This window comes from Ranitomeya imitator, chromosome 2 (genome assembly GCF_032444005.1).
Source record: "Ranitomeya imitator isolate aRanImi1 chromosome 2, aRanImi1.pri, whole genome shotgun sequence".
Taxonomy (NCBI): Eukaryota; Metazoa; Chordata; class Amphibia; order Anura; family Dendrobatidae; genus Ranitomeya; species Ranitomeya imitator.
The window spans coordinates 827,439,081-827,459,269 of NC_091283.1; the positions used below are offsets into that span (position 1 = coordinate 827,439,081).

General features: G+C 50.5%; 1 protein-coding gene across 2 annotated transcripts in view; it reads left to right on the forward strand.

Moving 5' to 3' along the window:
- The window catches only part of MMS19 (MMS19 homolog, cytosolic iron-sulfur assembly component), an 80,242-nt gene that overhangs the window by 42,719 nt on the left and 17,334 nt on the right, over nt 1-20,189 (forward strand). For both annotated transcript variants that reach the window (XM_069754033.1, XM_069754034.1), the window contains exons 22-25: nt 1,679-1,753; nt 1,850-1,976; nt 2,803-2,903; nt 3,036-3,092. In XM_069754033.1, coding sequence (XP_069610134.1) covers nt 1,679-1,753; nt 1,850-1,976; nt 2,803-2,903; nt 3,036-3,092 — 360 coding nt within the window. The remainder of the gene's footprint in view (nt 1-1,678; nt 1,754-1,849; nt 1,977-2,802; nt 2,904-3,035; nt 3,093-20,189) is intronic.

The following is a 20,189-nucleotide window of genomic DNA, read 5'->3' on the forward strand; positions in this document are numbered from 1 at the left end:
GCGAGCCTGTGGCCTTTATTGACGGGAGAAATCCTCAGTCGAAGAGAAATGGTGAAGGTGGAGGACAGCAGGGTTTGGCCTGAGGCAGGAGAGAGCGCGTCCCTCCAGTGACCTTAATCATTTGGTCCAGCTTGGTGCCAAATAGACGGGAACCCTGGAAAGACAAGTTGGTAAGGGACTTCTTGGAGGATAAGTCTGCCTGCCTTGCCTTAAGCCAAATGGTCCTTCGGACGGCCGCTATATTGCTGGAGGCCCGAGCAGCACATGAAGCAGCGTCCAGGGAGGCGGATACCATGTGCTTCCCTGCATGAGAAATTTGGTCCGCGAGGTTGGCCAATTCCTCCGGTCAGCACCCAGAAAGAATGCCCTGACGGAGCTGCTTAGCCCATGCGGCTATAGACTTTGCCACCCAGGTGGAAGCAGAGGCAGGGCACAATGCAGAAGCTGCCGTTTCAAAGGCTGACCTTGCAAAGGACTCTATGAGCCTGTCATTGATGTCCTTGAGGGATGCTCCATCCGTAAGCGGAAGGACCGTGTTGATGGACAGTCTGGAAACTGGAGAGTCCACAGACAGAGAAGCGGTCCAATTTCCTCAAGGGAAAAGGAATATAGGATGCCGAGGCGCTTCCCTCTTTGGAAGCGGCTGGTTGGAGAATCCCGTTCCCTGGAAAGGACCTCCTCAAATTCTCTGAGGGGCAAAGACCCTGGTCTTGACCGTCCAATTGAAACCGCCTGTTCTGCGGGTTCTGTAGCGGTATCCTTAATGTTAAAGGTCTGGTTAACTACGACAATGAGGCTCTGGACCATGTCTCTCATATTAGAGGCTCGGTCAAAATCCAGGTCTGAGTAATTTTCGGACAGTATATCCGAAACCGCTACAGCTGACTCCGTAGAGGAGGATCGGGAAGAAGATGTCCGCTGGGAGAGGCCAGGGGGAGAGTGGGAGGAATGTCTAAAACGATGCTCCTGCCCAGATCTCTTACGGCCCCTGGATGGCATTGCCAGTGAGTCTTGTGATCGTCTGGCGACAGCGGAGGGAGGAACAGGCAATCTGTCAATAACGAACACCATGGTCTGTGATACGTTGGTGAGGTCCGCCACAGATTGTCACAGAGAGGAGACCCACATGGGTAGAGGGACCACTCTCTCCTGGGGCAGTAGGGGACTTATGGGTAGCAGGTGCAGGGGGGCTGCTACAGTCACAACAAAGGGGGGAGGACTGACCTGAAGGGAATTTATATAAAGAACAGGGAAGATGGGGAGGAGCTAATCGCCAGGACTAGGCCATGCTGAAGCCGGGGCCTAGATTTAGAAACGGCAGCTAAATCTATATTCTGGTTTCTGGACCCACTTTGGCGTTCTGGGAGGCTCAATCTACATCTCAAGGGTAGAGTCGGGAAGACATTTTTGAACCATTAGGTGATCATTGACACCAGAAAGAATTCTTACGGTCCAGATCTTGACCTTTTAAAGGGGCCTTCAATGGAAAAATGTCAACAATGTCCTACTTGACTTCTTGAAAACCACTGATGGAGGAAGTGCGAGCTGCCTTTTTCATTGTTCGCTCTTGGCCTCCTGTCCAGTGATCGGGCGGATCCATCTCTCTTTCTCAGGTGCTGTCATGAGTTTCAGGAAAATCAAATTACCAGTAAGTGATTATCTTTTTTTCTGATTCCAGATGGATGGTCCTTCAGCCCCTCAGAGCCGCCTTGTTGCACTGCTCATGGCATTTGTATGCTCATTGCCAAAAAATGTAAGTACAGTAATATATATATGTACAACCTACCATGATTGTGCTTGATTTTTGCTCAAGTCAATTCTTATTTTAAACTGTCTTTTTTCCCCGCAGGTGGAGATCCCACACCTGAGCCGCTTGCTGCAGGATTTGCTGTCCCTGAGCCTGGCTGGATGCTATGCGTTCGCGTTTACATCAGCTGCTAAATGCTTTGCTGGTCTAATAAATAAATGTCCCGCAGGTCAGTGATTATGGTGCTTACTCTTCGGCTTCAATACTATAGTATCAAACATTAAAGGACTGGACTATATCAGCGTTTAACATTGAACATAAAGGCTTGCAGGACCCTAATCCAGTGATCACTGGAGCAGAGTTCTGCGAGCCGCCTCCTACCTACTGGCATCCCTGGCACCGTTCCTGATTGATAGACTCAGGGCGACATCTTAATTGTAGCACAAGTCATACGCGATATCTCACCGGGACTACTCAGAGGCGGCAGGGATCCCGGTATTTAGGAGGAGGTTCACAACGCTCTGCTTGCCTGCATCGACCACTGGATTAGAGTCCTGCAAAATATTTTTGCTCAACGCTTATCCAGAATTCCTACAGATCGCCGCTCGTCACAACCCAGTTTTGGTCACAAAGTTTTCCTCTGTGATCATCTTTAATCAGTGGGTACACAGTGCCCGTTTAACTCAAAGCAGGGCACAACATCCGCGCACTTGTACTGGCTGTCCTCTCCGATCAGGAGATTGCGATACTAAAAGGTCATATAAGCTTTCAGACAGGGTATGTAAAAAAAAATAAATAAATAAAAAAATAAAAATAAAAAAATTATATATATATATATATATATATATATATATATATATATATATATATATATATATATATATATATATATATATATATATATATATATATATATATATATAATATATAATATAATTTTTTTTTTTTTTTTTTTTACTTGGACCACCCTTTTAGGTATGTGCTGCGGTCAGATCATTAGTTCGGTAAGTAACGTTGTGTTCAAAATGTTTACATTTCTGGGTTTTCCACCTTAGGGGAGCAGCTTGATGAAATACTTCGGAGTGCCTTGGAAAAGATTGAGTCAGGACTGGAAGATCAAAGCAGAAGAATTCCGGCGGTGACGCTCCTGGCTTGGGTGAGGATGAAGATGAGCACCGATTTCATACAGTAGATCATTTTCTGATGATCGCTTCCTTGTAATGAATTCTGAGACCCTCTAACCACCATACTGACCTTATAGCTGATGACCGATCTTGTTTTTATGCAGGTAACAAAAGCGTTGATACTACGGTACCATCCCATGAACGGGCAACTGACTAACAAGGTAAATAAGGCACAGGGACCCTCATGTCATCCTCTTTTTTTTTTTTTTTTTTTTTTTTTTATAGTTCGGCTTTAGACAATTTCTGAGACATATCCGATTATGTCCCGACGTGTTTTCCCCTATTGTAGGTCCAAATGGGTTCATCGAGGAAAGGTTATGGTAGCCCACGGGCAGCCTCAGACACTGGAACGCTGATTTCTGAGGCTGCCAGGGACGGGGCACTAGCCTTTACGAGATAAGTGTCCACTATATTACGGGCATGGCCCTGTGATACATATACCCTTTTCACAGTTTATATACTGTTTCACAGTTGTTTTTTGCTATTTATATGCATATTGCGGTACTATCCCCTCTAAGGCTACTTTCACATTAGCGTCGGGCTCGAGGTACCGACGCATACTGTGGAACCGCCGCACAACGGGGGCAGCGGATTCATTTTTCCGCGCATCCGCTGCCCCATTGTGAGTTGCGGGGAGGAGGGGGCGGAGCTTTGGCCACGCATAACGCACAAAAAAAGTTACATTGAACTTTTTTTGTGCCGGCGGTCCGCCACAACACGGCGCAACCGTCGCACGCCGGTTGCGATGTGGCAATGCGTCGGTTGCGATGTGGCAATACGTCGCAATGCGTCGGTAATGTTAGTCTATCGGGAAAAAACGCATCCTGCAGACAACTTTGCAGGATGCGTTTTTTCTCCTAAACGACGCATTGCGACGTAGGCAAAACGACGCAAGTGTGAAAGTAGCCTAATAGACGTGTTTGCTATACATTGAACTCTTGTGCTATTTTGCTTATACATCTTTCCGGACTATCACTAATGCACACGTTTATATGCTATTTTGCTATTTGGGCCACTGCTAATGTGTATGTAGGCTGGGGCCTAGTCCATCTGAATACATTTTGCGGGCATGTCATTGTGCTGTATTGTGCTTCATATATAAAATCTGCTGTGCAGCACTGCGCTCTATAAATAACGTATTGTGTTTCCCACTATATGGGTGTACTAGGCCATTAATACCTATATGGTTTGTCTCTGACCAGTGATATACTGTAACGCTCTATACACCATTATGAGATCATAGACATTAGGAGCGGTTATGTATGTCAGTCCATCACTGTGTGGTTGAGCTAGATCATCGTGCGGCTCAGCGCGGATTAAGCACAGTAGAGTAACTGTTTTTCTGCACTATTAGCACTTTATTTTTATTACGGTGTTTGGTGGCTTTTGTTAAGGAGTCCTGCTTAGGGTCTACAAGTGTCAGTCAATGTGGAGCGGGGGCGCCAAATCTATACCCAGGGTGCCAACCTCCGCTGTCAGGAAGGGTCATCTGTAGAGGGTTAGGCACCTTCTATCCTCCCTAGATAAATCCTTTTTCTTTATCGCCTCTCATTGGGGGACACAGGAACCATGGGTGTATGCTGCTGCCACTAGGAGGCTGACACTATGCAAATAAAAAAGTTAGCTCCTCCTCTGCAGTGTACACCCCACCGACTGGCATTATACTCTTCAGTTTAGCTTAGTGTCAGTAGGAGGTGGACACGGGTCTTTCATTAGACCCTTATCTACCTCAATGTGCGTCGTTTCCTTTACAGGTTTTTTCCGGATGGGATACAGGGTGAACAGTCACACCTGTAGTCCCACAAAGCGGACTATGAGTACGGCGTGTACTGCCACCCCGTATCCTCATAGATCCTTCACCAGACCAAGATCCTAGCACACAAGCGTGCTCAGAAGTCCGGTCCTGGCTCCGTCCCCCACCCACTCGCCCACCAGAGCCTGTCGGTCGGAGGAGACGAGGACGTCCATCAGCTCCCTGGACGTCTCAAACCCTTTCAAGGTTAGTACCAGCGTGGGATGTTTGGGTGAGTATTTTCCCCCTTCCCATCCCGGATCTTTGTTAGGGGGGGTTCTTGTTAGGGGCTCCCTGTCGCCTTTCTTCTTCCCTTTTACCAAGGGCCTTCTGTCTTCAGCGAGGGGCCCCCCTTTTAGGCCACCGCACTCTATCCCCCCAGCACTTTCCGCGCGCATTACCAGCGCTGCGGTTCTTACTCTGGGCACATCTTCTGGCGCCGCAGCTCAGCTTCCTCAGCGCGGCAGCCCTGCGGGCTGTTGTGCCGCGTCTCCCTGCGGCGCATTGCTCTGGCGCCGCAGGAGGTGGTGTTCTGCGGCGCCCCTCAGCGTCGCAGCCCTGCAGGCTGTCGCGCCGCGTCTCCCTGCGGCGCATTGCTCTGGCGCCGCAGGAGGTGGTGTTCTGCGGTGCCCTTCATCGCAGCCCTGCAGGCTGTCGCGCCGCGTCTCCCTGCGGCACATTGCTGGCGCCGCAGGTGGGTGTTTTTTTCTGCGGCGCCCTTCAGCGGCGCAGCCTAAGCAGGCTGCGGCGCCAGCCTTCCTCACGCCGCGTTGTTCCGGCGCTTTATTTCGGCGCCGCGGCTCTTTTTCTCAGCCGCCGGTTCCAAATTTAGGCCCCGGCTTCGGCCGGGGCCTACTTCCGGTTTTCGGCCTCTTCTTTTCCGCTCCTGCGGGCGGGCTTTTTCCCACCCGACATACTGCGCCCTGCCCACCGGCGCCTCTGCGTCTGGCTCCGCCCCCCTTCCTCGTGGGACTCTCAGCTGGTGTGCGCCGCTTCACACAGCAAGCAGCCCTCGCAGCACCTCACGCAGCGCGCCACGCTCCTTCGCCCGCATCTTCTGTGGGCTCAGCATCGCAAGAATACAGCAACAAGTGGGACATCTTCCAGGACCGGGTCCGTGAGTAGCTGCACTGCAGACTGACACCCTTCTCTGCCCCACTGTCCCCTAACCCACTGGCATCTTCAGGGATCTCTCAAAATGTCTTCTAAAGGGGGCCGCTCTCGCCCCCCTACCTCTTCATCTTCTGCCTTAGTCACGTACTTTGCATGTTCGTCCTGTAACAGCAAACTTCCCTCAGGTCAGTCCTCTCCGCTGTGTCAGTCCTGCAGCAACCCGATTGTTCCCACCGCCCAGGATCCCCCGACTGTTCCGCCCGAGAGTGATCCCCCATCCCAGGCTGGGCCGCCTCTCTGTCACAATCGGTGGCCGATTTAACACGGGTATCTCAAACCTTGGTGTCCGCGCTGGATCGGTTACCCCTGCAGACCCCTGCCGTGGCCAGCGGGTCGCAGGAACCGCCACCCGAGACCTCCTTGCCAAGCTACAAAAGGTCCAGACAGGAACGTCGGTCTGAGTCCTCTTCGCGTTCCATCTCGCCGCCCGGCCCTCCCCCGCGGTTGGTGTCGCACCGTTCCTCCTCCCCTGAGTCAGGCGAGGCTTTATCTGATGCGCCCTCAGAGGAGATTTCGGAGCTGGATCCTAGCCAAATCGCCACCATGAGTGAGTCGGTCCAGAACCTCATTCGGGCTATAAACCAAACCTGTGGCATTAAGGATCCCTCTACGGAACCCGCAGATCAGGCGGTTTCGTTTAGACGGGCCAAACCACCTTCAAAATTTTTTGCTCCTCATCCTGAATTCGAGGAAATCCTGGCCAGAGAGAGAGAGAATCCGACCAGACGTTTTCAGAGGGGAAAACGCCTGGGGGTGTTATATCCTTTTTCACCAGATCTTACCGCCAATTGGACGGTCTCTCCCTCGGTGGATCCCCCTGTTTCCAGGCTGTCCACCAACACGGTGCTTCCACTGTCCGGCGGAGCGTCTCTGAAGGATTCTAACGACAGAGTTATAGAATCCTTCGCGAAATCTGCCTTTGAAGCGGCTTCAGCAGCGCTATGCCCAGCCTTTGCTTCCACTTGGGCTTCAAAATCCATCTCAAAATGGGCCAAGGATCTACGGCGAGGTATCCTGGACGGGGCTCCTCCCGCGCAATTAGCGGAACTTGCCAACCAGATTTCCCACGCGGGTGAATACCTGGTTTCCGCCTCCCTGGATGTCGCCTCTTGTGCGGCTCAGGCTTCCAGCAATGCCGTTGCCATCCGCCGGACCGTTTGGCTCAAGGCCTGGCAGGCGGACTTGTCCTCCAAAAAGTCCCTCACTAGTCTGCCCTTCCAGGGCTCTCGTCTCTTTGGTTCCCAGCTGGACCAGATCATTAAGGACGCCACTGGGGGCACAAGTTCCCTTCTCCCCCAGGCTAAACCTTGTCGCCCTCCCCCTAGACGGCAGTTTCGCTCGTTTCGGCCTTTTCGTCGCTTCGCTGCATCAAACTCCTTTTCCCAGCAGCAACAGAGGCCACAGGCACGTCAAGAGAAGAAGTCGGTGTCCTTCAGGCCCACTCCGTCCTGGCGTCCTCGCTATTCCCAGGGTAGATCGTCCAGGCCCAGGACTGGAAGATCCACTTCCGCATGACTCTCGGCAAGACTCCAGCCCAACTCCCAGGTTGGGGGGCCGTCTTCTCCGTTTCAGGGACGTCTGGATTTCCGCAGTAGAGGATGCATGGGTCAGGGAAGTTGTATCCTCGGGATACAAAATAGAGTTCGCCTCCCGACCCAGGGATCGTTTCTTCCAATCTCGTCCTCCAAAAGATCCCGCTTTGTTTCCGGGCTTCTTCGCAGCCATCGCTTCTCTGCTAAAATCCGGGGTAATTGTTCCCGTCCCAGAAAAGGAACGGTACACGGGTTTCTACTCGAACCTCTTTGTGGTACCGAAAAAAGACGGCAAGGTTCGTCCCATTCTGGACCTCAAATTGCTGAACAGGAGGGTTCGCCTGAGACACTTCAGGATGGAATCCCTTCGTTCAGTAATTGCTTCCATGGAGGCTCAGGAATTTCTATGCTCTATAGATATCCAGGACGCCTACCTACATGTTCCAATATTTCCCGGACATCACCGTTTCCTGCACTTTGCAGTGCAACAAGATCATTTTCAGTTCGTCGCCCTGCCGTTCGGTCTCGCAACCGCGCCAAGGGTGTTCACGAAAATCATGGCGGCGCTGATGGCCATTTTGAGGGTCAGAGGCTTGGTCCTGTTCCCATACCTCGACGACATCCTCATCAAGGCTCCGTCCTTTGCTCAGGCCCACGAAAGCTTGTCCATTGTTCTCGACACCTTATCCCGTTTCGGATGGCTGGTCAACCGGAAGAAGTCCTGCCTTATTCCTTCTCAGCGCATCATCTTTCTGGGCATGCTCTTCGACACTCATCAGTCCAGAGTCTTCCTTCCCAAAGACAAGAGATCCACCCTTTGTCGGGACATACTCTTGCTCCAGGGTCCTCGGCCTCCCTCCCTCCGATCGGCCATGAAGGTTCTGGGGAGGATGGTAGCTACCTTGGAAGCGATTCCCTTCGCCCAATTCCATTCTCGACCCCTTCAGCAAGCCATTCTGTCTCAGTGGGACAGGTCGGTCTTCTCCCTGGATCGGCCGATCAGACTCTCCTTTCGGGTCAAGCGGTCTCTCAACTGGTGGCTGACGTCTCCTCTCATCTCCCAGGGCAGGTCCTTCCTTCCGGTTCACTGGCAGGTGGTGACAACGGATGCCAGCCTGATCGGCTGGGGTGCGGTTTTTCGCCACCTGACGGTTCAGGGCCGTTGGTCGCCGCAGGAGTCTGCGCTGCCGATCAACGTCCTCGAAATTCGGGCCATCTTTCTGTCCCACCGCCATTGGGAAAGGATCCTCAGGGGCCTTCCAGTCCGGATCCAGACGGACAACGCCACGGCTGTGGCATATGTCAACCATCAGGGGGGGACTCGGAGCTCCTTGGCCCTTGCCGAGGTATCCAAGATCCTCCTTTGGGCAGAGGCAACGGTTCCGGTGATATCCGCGGTGCATATCCCCGGCGTAGAAAACTGGGCCGCCGACTTCCTCAGCTGCGAGGGTCTCGCGGCAGGGGAATGGTCCCTGCATCCGGAGGTCTTCCATCAGATTTGTCTTCGATGGGGAACTCCGGATGTGGATCTCACGGCGTCTCGAATCAACAGGAAGGTTCCGCAATTCGTCTCCAGGTCCCGCGATCCTCTCGCAGTGGGCGTCGATGCTCTGGCCATTCCTTGGTCACAGTTCGAGCTGCCCTACCTGTTCCCACCCCTTCCATTACTTCCCAAACTGTTGAAGAAGATCAAAGCGGAAGGGGTGACGGTCATCCTGATCGCCCCGGATTGGCCCAGGAGAGCTTGGTTCGCGGAGCTCGTCAACCTTCTCGCGGACGCTCCCTGGTGCCTTCCAGACAGGCCCGATCTGCTGTCCCAGGGTCCGATCTGCCACCCGAATTCTCGGTCGCTCAGTTTAACGGCGTGGCTGTTGAGACCGCGGTTCTAAGAGCGTCCGGCCTTTCGGACCGGGTGATTCACACCATGATTCAGGCTCGGAAGCCTTCGTCTTCCAGGATCTACTACCGCACCTGGAAGGCCTACTTCCGTTGGTGCGAGTCCAACCGCGTGCCGCCTATGGTTTTTTCTCTGCCTTCTCTTTTGGCCTTCCTTCAGGCAGGACTGGATTCGGGCTTGGCTCTTAGTTCCCTGAAGGGTCAGGTCTCTGCGCTTTCCATCCTCTTTAAGAAGACCTTGGCCTCTCGGCCACAGGTTAAGACCTTCTTTCAGGGGGTAGCCCACGCCATCCCGCCGTTCAGGGCCCCTGTGGAGGCTTGGGACCTAAACCTGGTACTGGACGTTTTGAAGGTTTCTCCCTTTGAACCTCTTAGGGAGATTCCTCTATCAGTTTTATCTTGGAAGGTGGCCTTTCTTGTGGCCATCACGTCCATTCGCCGCGTTTCCGAGCTGGCGGCACTGTCTTGCCGCCCTCCGTTTTTGGTCATTCACCAGGACAAGGTGGTCTTCCGACCTCCACCTTCTTTTCTTCCTAAGGTGGTTTCCACCTTCCACCTCAACGAGGACATCGTTCTACCTTCCTTTTGTCCAGCTCCGACTCATCCTCTGGAGCGATCGTTGAACAAGCTAGACCTAGTCAGGGCAGTGAGGATTTATCTGGATAGAACATCCTCTTTCCGGAAGACGGATTCTTTTTTCGTCATTCCTGATGGCACACGCAGAGGCCAGCCGGCTTCTAAAGCGACTATTGCTCGCTGGATCAGAACGGCAATTTTAGAGGCTTACCGGGTCAAGAACAGAGTGCCCCCTCATGGGATTAAGGCTCACTCTACCCGGGCAGTCGGCGCCTCCTGGGCGGTGCACCACAGGGCTTCCGCCCTACAGCTTTGCAAAGCGGCAACTTGGTCTTCCATCCACACGTTCGCCAAATTTTACAAGGTCCATACCTACGCATCGGCGGACGCCAGCCTAGGCAGAAGGATCCTGCAGGCGGCAGTGGTGAGTCCTCTGACCTGATGGAAGTCCGTTTTCCCGCCCTTGGGACTGCTTTGGGACGTCCCATGGTTCCTGTGTCCCCCAATGAGAGGCGATAAAGAAAACAGGATTTTTGGTTGCTTACCGTAAAATCTGTTTCTTGAAGCCTCCATTGGGGGACACAGCACCCTCCCAATGTTTTCTGTTGTTATCTGTTCTATGACTGTTCTCACGTTACAGTTCTCAAGTTTGTGGTTATGGTTTTTCAACCTTGTTTCATTATCTCCTACTGCTTTCTCACTAACTGAAGAGTATAATGCCAGTCGGTGGGGTGTACACTGCAGAGGAGGAGCTAACTTTTTTATTTGCATAGTGTCAGCCTCCTAGTGGCAGCAGCATACACCCATGGTTCCTGTGTCCCCCAATGGAGGCTTCAAGAAACAGATTTTACGGTAAGCAACCAAAAATCCTGTTTTGATATACAACCGTTATCTGATAAATTAATATGTCATGCGTTGTATCTTGACTGTCTAATCCGTCTGATGCTGCCATTGCTGGACCCTTCAACACTCCTTTTCAGTCAAAAGAACTGTTTGGTATTTTTTGGTCTAGCTGAAACTTTTTACTCTAACATTTAAAGTTAATGTTTAAGGGTTTTTGTTGTTTCAATTGGTTAAGACCTTGGTATACCGAGTTGATGTTTAATGACATGATGGAAGTTTCAGAAATATATATATATATATATATATATATATATATATATATATATATATATATATATATATATATTTATATTTATAAATTTATCTTTATTAAGTTTTGAAAAGGGAATGCAAATACAAATGCGAATATTGGATCCTAGTTGTGCCATAAGTAGCAGGGCTGTGGAGTTGGAGTCGGAGTCCAATTTGATGGAGTCGGTGTCATGGAAATTGAGGAGTCGGAGGTTTGGCTTACCGACTCCACAGCCCTGACAAGTAGAAGGTCAAACATGACCACATAACCATAACAATAAACAGTATATCCAAAATATTTGAAAACATAATGAAATAAGTAAGCTCAATTAAAGGTACAGTCGCTGGTAGTAAATTGGTTTGCTGTGTGTTAGGATGAGCCGGCGTGGTGACTCAGACTTAAACGTTGAGTCGTAACATATTCATGTGAATTAACAAACAAAAAAACCCCCCAGAAGTTAAAACCAAAAACACAAATACGCATAAAGACAGGGGGAAGTGGGGGAAGGGATGTATGGGTAAGGGTAGTGTCAGAGAGGCACCTGAAGTATAGGCTTAGTTTTCTTCCAAAAGGTCAAAGTAATTGGCAGAAGATATAAACTCCAGCCAGTAGAACCGTGTTTTATAAAATTTATTATGGGAGTTATTGATCGTGGAGGTGAGCACCGCCGTTAACATAATCTCATTTATTTTGGAGAACCAAAGTTTGATTGTCGGGATAGTGTTACTTTTCCATAGCAAGGGAATACATGCTCTAGAAGACGTGGTCAAGTGTCTCAGTATAGAATCTTTATATGTTTTTAAAGGGACTTTACTGTGATGGAGAAGTACGAGAGCTGGGTCAAGGTCTGAGATGAGATCAGTGAAGTTACGAATCACTAGTTGTACTTTTCCCCAGGAAGGAGTTTACAGGTCCAGAAAATTTGTAGTAGGTCACCGTCCTCCTCCCCACATCTCCATCACATGGGACTAGCATCTGGAAATAAAGTGTAGGAGAGTTGGGACCCTATACCACCGAGAAAGCAGTTTATAGCTGGCCGCCTGAAATCTCAAGCTGATGGAGGATTTATGTGTCAAGGTGATTATATGACTCCACTGATCCTCTTAAGGTGGAACCCAAATCTTTCTCCCATTGAGATTGGAAGCGTGTTTTAGACTGGTCCAGGGGTTCAATCTGTAGAGAATACGAGAATGACAAAGTATGTCTTAATGGGACGGTATTTGAACATTCCACTTCAATAATTGTTTTATCATTTTTATAAAATGCTCTGAGTGGGAGAGATGGAAAAAAATGAGAAAGTTGGCCAATTCTCCAGTGTCCCAAGGGAGATGTGGTAAAGAGATCCTGAAGATGTTCTTTTGAAGGCCACAAGTTTCCCTGTCCAAAGTGTGTCACTCTGAAATTATCTTTTGTTTAACCGGGACCGAAAAATGTCATCCTCTATTCCCAGGGGAAAAAGTAGATTACCCAAAAAGGGGTACATAGAGGAATATGGGTGCAGAATTGATGAACTAACCGAGGGATTATTGCAGCATGTCAGAGTGGTTCCAACTAACGGATGAGTTTTGAGTGTGGAAATTGTAGATAAATCAAGCCAAGGAATACTTATTAGAGGGATGTTTGTTAAACCTCGTCCAATCCCAACCCATGCTTTCCCAGATCTATTCCTACACCAATCCAGAACCCTAGAGAAGTGAGAGGCAATATGTGATCTGAAATCAGGTAGCCCTATATCCCCTAAGGACTTTGGACGACACTGTGTGGCCCTACCGATATGTGGAGGTTTACCCGACCATATGAATTTGCTTTGGACATCCACGAGGCTCCTAAAGAAGGACGAGGGAATGCCGAGTGGAATAGCCTGAATAATGTATAAAATGCAAGGGAGGATATTCATCTTAAAGATTGTGCTTCTGCCAAACCATGTACAGGCACTCCTCGTCCAACTCGAGCAGTCCTCCTGCACTGATTTAAGTAACCTCGGAAAATAAGAGAGTAAGTTATGGTAGTTGAATTTCATTCGGTAGCAATATTCTTAAATATTTTATGGCTGTCTTGGCCCATTGAAAATTAAAGCATGTTTTCCAAGTGTGCCAGGACGGAATGCGGAATATTAATGTTCAAGGCTTTGGAAAAGTTCATTTTGAAGTTTGAAAGGCTATTATATGTACTGAATTCTGTCCTCAAGTTAGGTAAAGAAATGGTCTGTTTATTGATGAAGAAAAGCAGGTCGTCAGCATAGGCCGCGATCTTGTAAGGAGAGCTGCGAATTCAGGGACCTACTCTGTTATTAGATTTATTACTCCTAAGAAAGGGTTCCAATGTGAGAATGAAAATTAGAAGGGAAAGCGGACACCCTTGTCGCTTGCCGTTAAACATACTGAAATCCTTAGATAGGACCCCGATAACTTTTACACAGGCAGTTGGTTTTGAATACAACGCTAAAATCCATTGTAAAATATTGGGCCCAGTCGAGAAAGCGTTTAATTCATTCGTAAATATCCAGTTCACCCTCTCGAATGCCTTTTCTGCATCGGTGGACAGGAGCATTACGGGCTGAGGTTTAAGCTGGTTCTATATATTAGGTTCCTCGCAGAGAAGAAATACTTGATGCAGATTACATAAATATAATTTCAGAACAAAGCATCAATGTCAGAAATACTGTACCTTCCTTCCTAGGTCATTTCAGCATCTGAGAGAGAGTTGCATCTGCCATAGTGGGAGTTTTCACAGTGGATACTGTCTTTAAGGAGTAACCTTGAATTTAATTTGTATTATATATATATATATATATATATGTATGTATATATATATGTATATATATATTCATAGTATACATGAAAAATAAGAAGTTTTGTAATTTATCGTATGAGAAAAATCCTCTTCCTTCTTCTCCTGGATTGATCATTGATTTTCAAAATTCAGAATTTAATTGGTAAGTGGTCTTCTGTGAATATAGATTTCCTGTTATTGATAGATGAAAGTCAGCGCTTGTAAGTTCTATGGAGAGGAGGAGCGCGTCTAGCTTCTCCTCCTTTTTCTCCTCTATATAGCAGATGACCGTTGCTACTAATACAATTTTCCTGTATCTCAGTAATTGGAAAATCTGTTTTAACTGAAGATAGATTTTTACACGAGAATTGAGAATTTTGAGAATCAATAATCAGTCCTGGTAGAGAAAGAAATCGATTTTATTTTAGAAGATATGATACAAAATGTATTTCATGTGTACTATTGATTTATGAAATAAAAATTACAGTTACTCTATAATATCTGCAGTGGAGTCATTCACTTATATGGAGTTATCACTTGTGTCGTGGACTCTTCATGTGGATTAAAATTCCCCGTAAAAGATTTACAGTTAGGTTTCAGAATTCCTTAGAATAATGAGCAAGATCTTTCCCTTAACTAAAAAAAAAAAACAACCAAATTAGATAACCCACCCGCGGAATATGGAAAATTCCTATTACCCATGCACCTAAATGTTTAAACCAATGAAGAGGCTTTAACTATGACGGCCATTCTGGCTAACTTAGGTTAAATAGGACCTTTCACTAATTTTTTTTTATGTTTGACTGGACACACAATGAAATAATGGCTGCAGAGCAGAATATATGCGTTAAATATTTTATTTTTATTTTGCCTCTAAGATAATGGCAATCAAAGCATTTGGCACCTAATGAGTTATCAGATAGTTTTCATTGGGGGCGTGTACTTCTTCACGCTGTATGACACTGACCAATCATAAGCAGGCAGCAGCACACTAGAAAAAGAACACGCCCCCTCCATAGCTTAGAACAAGTTCTCAGTATGTTGAGATCTTCCTGGTCTAACCTCTTCCTGTATGATTAGAAAGCGCTGGGAGTAGAGCACCGATGACTATAATAGGTCCCCAGTTAAAACTGAGATAACACCCACGTAGATTTAACAAAAGTTAACTCATTAGATGCCAAATATTTTAATTGGTAATATCTCCGTAATGAAGAGGCGAAATAAAAAAAAAAACAAAAAAACATTTATACAGTCCTGCAGCCACTATTACATGTTGTGTCCAGTTCAACATGAAACCTTTAGTGAAGGGCCTGCTTTAAGTTTCGGACTTGCTTTTACCTGTAAATAATTATAATCCCCATTTCCAGGTATAGGTGAAGCTGGTGGTGCCCTTCTGTTCCTTAATCGGCGTATGCTGTCGGACACACACCGGGGTTACCTTCAGTTTTAGTTCCATTATTGCCGGATAACTTTTAAAAGTCCAACATCTGTTTTCATCTTTCACCCATAATGTATTAACTTTTTTTTTGCAGCGTATCCCCAATATCCTCACTAAAGGAATTATTTTAGCTGAATTGCTGCCATCAAAACAGTAATTTCTTTATCGCCTCTCATTGGGGGACACAGGAACCATGGGTGTATGCTGCTGCCACTAGGAGGCTGACACTATGCAAATAAAAAAGTTAGCTCCTCCTCTGCAGTGTACACCCCACCGACTGGCATTATACTCTTCAGTTTAGCTTAGTGTCAGTAGGAGGTGGACACGGGTCTTTCATTAGACCCTTATCTACCTCAATGTGCGTCGTTTTCTTTCAGTTTTCCTCGGAGGGATACAGGGTGAACAGTCACACCTGTATTCCCACAAGCGGACTATGAGTACGGTGTGTACTGCCACCCCGTATCCTCATAGATCCCTCACCAGGACCAAGATCCTGGCACACCAGCGTGCTCAGAAGTCCGGTCCTGGCTCCGTCCCCCACCCACTCGCCCACCAGAGCCTGTCGGTTGGAGGAGACGAGGACGTCCATCAGCCCTGGATGTCTCACCCTCTTTTAAGGTTAGTACGGCGTGGGATGTTTTTTAGGTGAGTATTTCCCCTATCCCATCCCAGATCCTTGTTAGGGGGGGGATTCTTGTTAAGGGCTCCCAGACGGTGACCCTCTCTTACCCGGTCATCGCCTGTATCCTTGCGGCGCGGTCGATATTTTATCGGTTCCTGGAGTTCCAGCATTTTCCCCATTCTGCAAGGGCCTTCTGCTCCAGCGCGGGGCCCTTTTCTGGCCGCAGCGCTCTCACCCGTGACCAGCACCTTCTTTCTTGGCAGCTTTTGGCTGCTGTTCGCTCCTTTCCGCGGCGCACTATCAGCGCGGCGGTTTTTCACTGGGCACAGTCCTCAGCGCAGCAGCCCTGCAGTCTATCGCGCTGCTTATCGCTGTAGCGCATTGCTCCGGCGCCGCAGGAGGTGGATCTGCGGCGCCCTTCAGCGGCGCAGCCTGGCAGGCTGCGGCGCCTGTGCCGCCGGCCTCCCGTCGCGGCGCACTGCTCCGGCGCCGCGGGAGGTGGATCTGCGGCGCCCTTCAGCGGCGCAGCCTGGCAGGCTGCGGCGCCTGTGCCGCCAGCCTCCCGTCGCGGCGCATAGCTCCGGCGCTCTATACCGGCGCCGCGGCTCGTTTCCCGGCCACCGGTTCCTAATTTAGGCCCCGGCTTCGGCCGGGGCCTACTTCCGGTCTTCGGATCTGTCACTTCCGCTTCTGCGGGCGGGCTTTTTCCCGCCCGACATACTATGACCTGCCCACCGGCGCCTCTGCGTCTAGCTCCGCCCCCTTCCTTGTGGGACACTCGTCTGGTGTGAGCATCGCTTCACACCACAGCAGCAGCCCTTGCAGTGCCTCACGCAGCGCGCCACGCTCCTTCGCCCGCATCTTCTGTGAGCTCAGCACCAGGGGATTTCTCCACCAAGGACAAGTGGGACATCTTCCAGGACCGGGTCCGTGAGTAGCTGCACTGCAGTCTGACACCCCCCTCTGCCCACTGTCCCCTAACCAACTGGCATCTTCAGGGTCCCTCAAAATGTCTTCCTCTAAAGGGGGCCGCTCTCGCCCCCCTACTTCTTCTTCATCTACTACCTTAGTCACGTACTTTGCATGTTCGTCCTGTAACAGCAAACTTCCCTCAGGTCAGTCCTCCCCGCTGTGTCAGTCCTGCAGCAACCCGATTGCTCCCACCGCCCAGGATTCCCCGGCTGTTCCGCCCGAGAGTGATCCCCCCATCCCAGGCTGGGCCGCTTCTCTGTCACAATCGGTGGCCGATTTAACACGGGTGTCTCAAACCCTGGTGTCCGCGCTGGATCGGTTACCCCTGCAGACCCCTGCAGTGGCCAGCGGGTCGCAGGAACCGCCGCCCGAGCCCTCCTTGATTAGCCATCGCGTTCCATCTCGCCGCACGGCCCTCCCCCGCGGTTGGTGTCGCACCGTTCCGCCTCCCCTGAGTCAGGCGAGGCTTTATCTGATGCGCCCTCAGAGGAGATGTCGGAGTTGGATCCTAGCCAAATCGCCACCATGAGTGAGTCGGTCCAGAACCTCATTCGGGCTATAAACCAAACCTGTGGCATTAAGGATCCCTCTACGGAACCCGCAGATCAGGCGGTTTCGTTTAGACGGGCCAAACCACCTTCAAAATTTTTTGCCCCTCATCCTGAATTCGAGGAAATCCTGGCCAGAGAGAGAGAGAATCCGACCAGACGTTTTCAGAGGGGAAAACGCCTGGGGGTGTTATATCCTTTTTCACCAGATCTTACCGCCAATTGGACGGTCTCTCCCTCGGTGGATCCACCTGTGTCCAGGCTGTCCACCAACACGGTGCTCCCACTGTCCGGCGGAGCGTCTCTGAAGGATTCTAACGACAGAGTTATAGAATCCTTCGCAAAATCTGCCTTCGAAGCGGCTTCAGCAGCGCTATGCCCGGCTTTTGCTTCCACTTGGGCCTCAAAATCCATCTCAAAATGGGCCAAGGATCTGCGGCGAGGTATCCTGGACGGGGCTCCTCCCGCGCAATTAGCGGAACTTGCCAACCAGATTTCCCACGCTGGTGAATACCTGGTTTCCGCCTCCCTGGATGTCGCCTCTTGTGCGGCTCAGGCTTCCAGCAATGCCGTTGCCATCCGCCGGACCGTTTGGCTCAAGGCCTGGCAGGCGGACTTGTCCTCCAAAAAGTCCCTCACTAGTCTGCCCTTCCAGGGCTCTCGTCTCTTTGGTTCCCAGCTGGACCAGATCATTAAGGACGCCACTGGGGGCACAAGTTCCCTTCTCCCCCAGGCTAAACCTCGTCGCCCTCCTCCTAGACGGCAGTTTCGCTCGTTCCGGCCTTTTCGTCGCTTCGCTGCGTCAAACTCCTTTTCCCAGCAGCAACAGAGGCCACAGGCACGTCAAGAGAAGAAGGCGGTGTCCTTCAGGCCCACTCCGTCCTGGCGTCCTCGCTATTCCCAGGGTAGATCGTCCAGGCCCAGGACTGGAAGATCCACTTCCGCATGACTCTCGGCAAGACTCCAGCCCAACTCCCAGGTTGGGGGGCCGTCTTCTCCGTTTCAGGGACGTCTGGATTTCCGCAGTAGAGGATGCATGGGTCAGGGAAGTTGTGTCTTCGGGATACAAAATAGAGTTCGCCTCCCGACCCAGAGATCGTTTCTTCCAATCTCGTCCTCCAAAAGATCCCGCTTTGGTTCCGGGCTTCTTCGCAGCCATCGCTTCTCTGCTCAAATCCGGGGTAATCGTTCCCGTCCCAGAAAAGGAACGGTACACGGGTTTCTACTCGAACCTCTTTGTGGTACCGAAAAAAGACGGCAAGGTTCGTCCCATTCTGGACCTCAAATTGTTGAACAGGAGGGTTCGCCTGAGACACTTCAGGATGGAATCCCTTCGTTCAGTAATTGCTTCCATGGAGGCTCAGGAATTTCTATGCTCTATAGATATCCAGGACGCCTACCTACATGTTCCAATATTTCCCGGACATCACCGTTTCCTGCGCTTCGCAGTGCAACAAGATCATTTTCAGTTCGTCGCCCTGCCGTTCGGTCTCGCAACCGCGCCAAGGGTGTTCACGAAAATCATGGCGGCGCTGATGGCCATTTTGAGAGTCAGAGGCTTGGTTCTGTTTCCATACCTCGACGACATCCTCATCAAGGCTCCGTCCTTTGCTCAGGCCCACGAAAGCTTGTCCATTGTTCTCGACACCTTATCCCGTTTCGGATGGCTGGTCAACCGGAAGAAGTCCTGCCTTATTCCTTCTCAGCGCATCATCTTTCTGGGCATGCTCTTCGACACTCGTCAGTCCAGAGTCTTCCTTCCCAAGGACAAGAGATCCACCCTTTGTCGGGACATTCTCTTGCTCCAGGGTCCTCGGCCTCCCTCCCTCCGATCGGCCATGAAGGTTCTGGGGAGGATGGTAGCTACCTTGGAAGCGATTCCCTTCGCCCAATTCCATTCTCGACCCCTTCAGCAAACCATTCTGTCTCAGTGGGACAGGTCGGTCTTCTCCCTGGATCGGCCGATCAGACTCTCCTTTCGGGTCAAGCGGTCTCTCAACTGGTGGCTGACGTCTCCTCTCATCTCCCAGGGCAGGTCCTTCCTTCCGGTTCACTGGCAGGTGGTGACTACGGATGCCAGCCTGATCGGCTGGGGTGCGGTTTTTCGCCACCTGACGGTTCAGGGCCGTTGGTCGCTGCAGGAGTCCGCGCTGCCGATCAACGTCCTCGAAATTCGGGCCATCTTTCTGTCCCTCCGCCATTGGGAAAGGATCCTCAGGGGCCTTCCAGTCCGGATCCAGAAGGACAACGCCACGGCTGTGGCATATGTCAACCATCAGGGGGGGACTCGGAGCTCCTTGGCCCTTGCCGAGGTGTCCAAGATCCTCCTTTGGGCAGAGGCAACGGTTCCGGTGATATCCGCGGTGCATATCCCCGGCGTAGAAAACTGGGCCGCCGACTTCCTCAGCCGCGAGGGTCTCGCGGCAGGGGAATGGTCCCTGCATCCGGAGGTCTTCCATCAGATTTGTCTTCGATGGGGAACTCCGGATGTGGATCTCACGGCGTCTCGGATCAACAGGAAGGTTCCACAATTCGTCTCCAGGTCACGCGATCCTCTCGCAGTGGGCGTCGATGCTCTGGCCATTCCTTGGTCACAGTTCGAGCTGCCCTATCTGTTCCCACCCCTTCCATTACTTCCCAAACTGTTGAAGAAGATCAAAGCGGAAGGGGTGCCGGTCATCCTGATCGCCCCGGATTGGCCCAGGAGAGCTTGGTTCGCGGAGCTCGTCAACCTTCTCGCGGACGCTCCCTGGTGCCTTCCAGACAGGCCCGATCTGCTGTCCCAGGGTCTGATCTGCCACC